At 43.7% G+C, this 5000-nt stretch overlaps 1 protein-coding gene across 1 annotated transcript in view; it reads left to right on the plus strand.

Annotated features, from left to right (window-relative positions):
• LOC101851549 (probable glutathione S-transferase 6) overlaps nucleotides 1–2313 on the plus strand; it is a gene marked incomplete in the record, with an annotated part of 5956 nt that extends 3643 nt beyond the window's left edge. The window contains 2 exon segments of the mRNA XM_013090219.2: nucleotides 44–148; nucleotides 1328–2313. Coding sequence (XP_012945673.1) covers nucleotides 44–148; nucleotides 1328–1492 — 270 coding nt within the window.
• Between the last annotated feature and the right edge of the window lie 2687 nt (nucleotides 2314–5000).

Here is a 5000-nt window from a genome sequence, read left to right on the forward strand (position 1 = left end):
TATATAATAATAACCAGCCAATCTCGTTTCTCCCGCCCACCAGGGGGAGCTGCTGAAGGAATTCTGTGCCGAGGACGCCCCCAAGTATTTCGCCATGTTCGAGCGTCTGCTCAAAGACAACGGGACAGGCTACTTCGTGGGTTCCTCGGTGAGTGACGTCAAATCGGTTTGTTTGTTTTAGTAGAGGTTTTACGGTGCTTGCAACTGCATAAGGTCATATTTATGAGCGACAAGGGGTGGATGTCAACAGAGAAGTCCATACAGGGAATCAGGCTTTCTCTTCTCACCTCTCTAGCCTCAACAGCACAACGTCTGCTTCGACTATCAAGGCACCCCGGAAATAGCAGTTCACAAGAGTTTGACAAGCATACAAAATTAGTAGAGGAAAATGACGATAGTAAGGATTAATAAAGAAAAAGCAGCAGTTCCCTCTGTGTTGCTTTAGCACAGTATGAGCATCACATTGATAAATCAGCTCATTTACAATTCTACTGTGCATAAGAACTGGATGTTAATATCCCCCCTTTTGGGAATGGCCTAAAGATACTTCAGTCAGTAGCTCTGACGTGGCGTCGGTGTTCTGCTCTGACTGTGTATACACTACTTACGACGAAACACAAAACTCTATTTCTGGCTCTAATGATGTAATTCACAACCGTAAATGCAATTGGTGATGCTATAATATTTAATATGACAAGATGACAACATGGCTAGTCGCAGCAAGAACAACAGACACCATTGCTGCAACGCAATACAGAGTGAAGTGGAGGTTCATGATCGCCCACGCCAGTCGGCAAGGCACCTGATGATGATGATAATATTTAAATACAGACAATGCTCCACACGATATTTTGAGCAATTAATTCTTCAGATCGGGAAAGTGCTCTTTGAATGTTGAAAATAAATGGTCGCTTGTAAGGACAAGCTGGCTAACCCAGATTTCGGGGGGTTTCCTGAAATTTTGACCTACACCAAAAGTGGGCATTGCCCTACCTATAGGAGAAGTTTAGTTTCAATGGTGAATATATTTCTTTGGTTATTGAGAAAACTCTCCGTGTCTTTTAAGAAACTGAACAAGGGACAAAAACTTTATCTTCGATTTTCTCAAAACAGCATTTTCGGGATAGCCCCCTTGTGCTTTAAAGCGACCATATGTATATATACTTATGAATTAAAACGCAGGCCTATGGATTATGACGATGTATCCATGAATCATGGCGATATGCACCAATAAATGTGAAACATTAAACAATACATTAGAATAAAACAAAATAATGACCATCCCCTGTTCTTCCTCCCCCTCCCCCCCCCTTTCCCCACCTCACAGTTGACCCTAGCAGACTTGGCCCTCTTCGACTTCGCCACTGGCCTCAACAACATGAGCCCTGGAGTCCTGGACAAAGCGCCCGGAGTTGCCGCCCTTTGCCAGAAAGTTCTGACCAATGAGAAGATCAAAGCCTACGTGGACACCCGGAAACCCCTCTCCATCTAGATTGTGACGTCACACTCACTGTCGCTGCTTCTGCGATGACGTCACACACTGCAGGCATAGAGGATGAAGAAGAAAGAATACTCGGAGGAAGGATGGAGAGAGAAAAGACTCGTCGTACCTGATAAACTTTAATCCTTCCCTGTGTTGACCAAGTTTGTACCCAGCTGCGCTACACTGGTCCACTTTCGGGGACGTCAAAAGATGAATCATTTTTTACGTTGTACTTTTGCTTGCTTGGATTTTTCTGGATTTTATCATTTGTGATGGCGTCACTGGCGCCTCGTTTTGGGTTTTAGTTCTCAGGAAAAGTATGTAAAATCAAAGTTTACCCTCACCCTGCCCCTCGCCCCCCTCACCCCTGCCCTCACCCCGCCCCACCCTATCCCTTTCCTGCGTCACGATGACGACATTCCGTAGTTTCCTGTTCTTGAGAAACATAACTGTGACTCTCACTACTGTGACCCCTGCACTGACCCCAGACGTTGAGCACTGGATCAAGCAGTTCAAAATAGTGGGGTACAGTGTGGAGGTATACAATACTTTTACCGAGTTTCATGTTCTCGCCACATAAAGCTATACCACTCAGGAGTCTTATTACACCACGGTTCTTTTTTTTTTGGCGGATGGGTGGGAGGAAGGGGGGGGGGGGTAAAAACAAATGTCGTACACTACTTTACCCAAGCCCTGTACGTTTTTCTTGTAGATGGTGGTAAAGCAAACATTTCCTGTAAACTATTACACATTTCCTGATGTATTATTTGTTTTTACTTTTAATACATTTATCGAAAAACAAATTAAACGTCTTTTTATGTTTACTAAGACTATATATTGTTATATTCTTTTGTAGCGTATTGTTCTATGATTTAGCATCTGTGCATATGTGTGAATGATTTACTGTAAAAGTATCTCAGGCTAAGGAGGGTGCAACGTTATCCAATCAAAGGGATCTTCTTCTTCTTCTTGTGTCCGTGGTTAGGGCAACCGTGGGAGCACCACTGCATCTGAAAAAACAGCTGTCGCCTCTTCTTTTTGTCCTCTGCTTTCCTCAGATTGTCACCCATCGTCTTCCCTGTCCACTCTGTGTGTACGGTTCCTTGTAACTGCTTGCTAACTTGCGTATTATTTTGAAATGAATTGGTAAAGGTTTAACGTTTAACGCCCCTATCAACACTATTTGGTTATTTAAAAGGCGGGACCTCTGAGTTCAACGTCTATGTCCGAAAGGACCGAGCCAAGTGGGAAATTCGTGTAAAGTGCCTTTCCCAAGGACACGACGTCGGACGCGGACATACTCGTTCAATGGGATGGGGATACTCAATTCAGAAAAAAAGAAGCCCTTCCTACTCAGGAACCGAACTCGCAAAGACGAAGAGCTCGACTGCTGCAGCACTGACGGAGATGTTAATTATTTTCGTAGTTCTCGTTCGAGTTTTACGGCACTTGCAACACGATAAGGTCGAATAAGTGCCGAAGAATAAAAGTGTTACAAGAGAGTAACGTATACAAAAATAAGGAGGAGAAATAAGGACGATAGATGTTTGATAGGAAAGATGGAGCAAATCAAACCATAGCTCCCGCCAACTACCCACTTGTTAAAAATGCTTTGAAATGAAATGGTAAAGGTTTCACGCCCCTATCAACACTATTTGGTTATTTAAGAGGAGGGACCTCCGAGTTCAACGTCTATGTCCGAAAGGACCGAGCCAAGTGGGAAGTTCGTGTCAAGTGCCTTTCCCAAGGACACAACGTCGGACAGAGCTGACACTCGAACCCCCCGAACCCCCAAGTTAACTGCTTTGATTGGAACCCAAAGCCCTAATGGAAACAAGCAGCTTATTAAAAGCTTCCCCGTCCCCTCTGAAGTCTCTCTGCTACTCCCTTTAGTCCATGACTAGTCTGTGTTGGTAAAAGTGTACTTGAGGCCACCGTTCTTAAAACAAGTCAAAACTATTTTTTTTTTGCATGACGTCATGGTGACCCCATATTGGTCCCACTTGATCAAGTTGCTTGTTTGTTTTAGTAAGCTTTTACGCGCTCGCAACTGCAAAAGGTCATATGAGCGCCAACAGAGAAGTCCTAACGGGGAATCAGGCTTACTCTGCTCACCTCTCTAGCCTCATCAGCACAAAGTCTGCTTCGACTATCAAGCCACCCCGGAAATAGCAGTTCACAAGAGAGTGACAAACATACAAAAGAAGTAGAGGAAAAATGACGATAGTAAGGATGAAGAAAGAAAAAGCAGCAGTTCCCCCTATGTTGTTCCAGCACAGTATGAGCATGACATTGATAAATCAGCCCATGTACAATTCTACTGTGCATAAGAACATATTAATATCCCCCCCCCCCACCCTTTGGGAACGTCCTAAAGACAACTTCAGTCAGAAGCACTGCCCTGGTGGTGGTGTGTGTGTGGGGGGGGTGGGGGTGGGGGGGGATCAAGTTGACCACAGGTGGATGTTCCCTGCTGTGTTTAGTACGGGTTCCCTGGTATACAGGTCTGGGCTTGTTTGCAAGGCGTGAAGCAATATTGAGATAGAAATGGTCGATGTCCTCCTAACAGTTAACTTTAGCACTGGTCACAAGAACTCTCTCCACCATAATCTGGCGAAAAGCTTTTCGAAACCCTTGAGGGTCAGGATTACCCTGTGACCTCCTGTCCATCCGATGCCTGGAAATTCTAAGTTTTCACAACAGTCTTGGTTGAGCTTGCCAGAGAGCATGTACTTGATATCACAGACAACCCAAATTAATGGTTTTCAACCAGCCTTTACTACAAGGCAGATTCTCGTTTTTCTTTCTTGCTGTCATCGTTTCCCTTATATTCAAGATGTTGCTGCTAAGACATTGATAATAATAATAAAATAATGATAAAATTGTTTTCATAAAAAAGGGAATCTGGAATGATGTGGGGGTTATGGCGTGATTATACCGTGTAGACAAGTGCCCTCTGTTGGTGTTGAAAGCATTAAAAAGACGGTCAAATTTCTGAACAACAAAAAAAGTAGTCAAATGTGTGTCAGCAGGAGATGTACGGACCTGACGAAGGAAAGCAGTTCCTGGGGCAACTGAGTGGCCTAGAAATTGGGAAGATAAACTGACTCTCTGAAGAGAAAATGGAGGTTCTATATTATGTTTTGGAGCTGTTTGGAGGCCATTCTGAAAGGACAATTTTTAAAAAAATAGAATACCTTCCCAACGCTCCATGACACCACCCCTTCACTTGTAACCCCCCCCCCCAACCAACCAAAAAACCGACCAGACAAACAAACAAACAAACAAACAAACAAAAACTGACTAACTAACTAACTAACTAACTAACTAACTAACTAACTAACTAACTAACTAACTAACTAACTAACCAACCAACCAACTATCTAACAAACAAACAAACAAACTAACTAACAAACAAACAAACAAACTAGTCTCGCTAAGTTATTTCTTATGTCCTTGAGAAGATGTGTGTGTGTGGTGGGGTGAGGGTGGGGGTGGGGGTGGGGGTGGGCTGTCA

This window comes from Aplysia californica, unplaced genomic scaffold, assembly GCF_000002075.1.
Source record: "Aplysia californica isolate F4 #8 unplaced genomic scaffold, AplCal3.0 scaffold01180, whole genome shotgun sequence".
Classification (NCBI taxonomy): Eukaryota; Metazoa; Mollusca; class Gastropoda; order Aplysiida; family Aplysiidae; genus Aplysia; species Aplysia californica.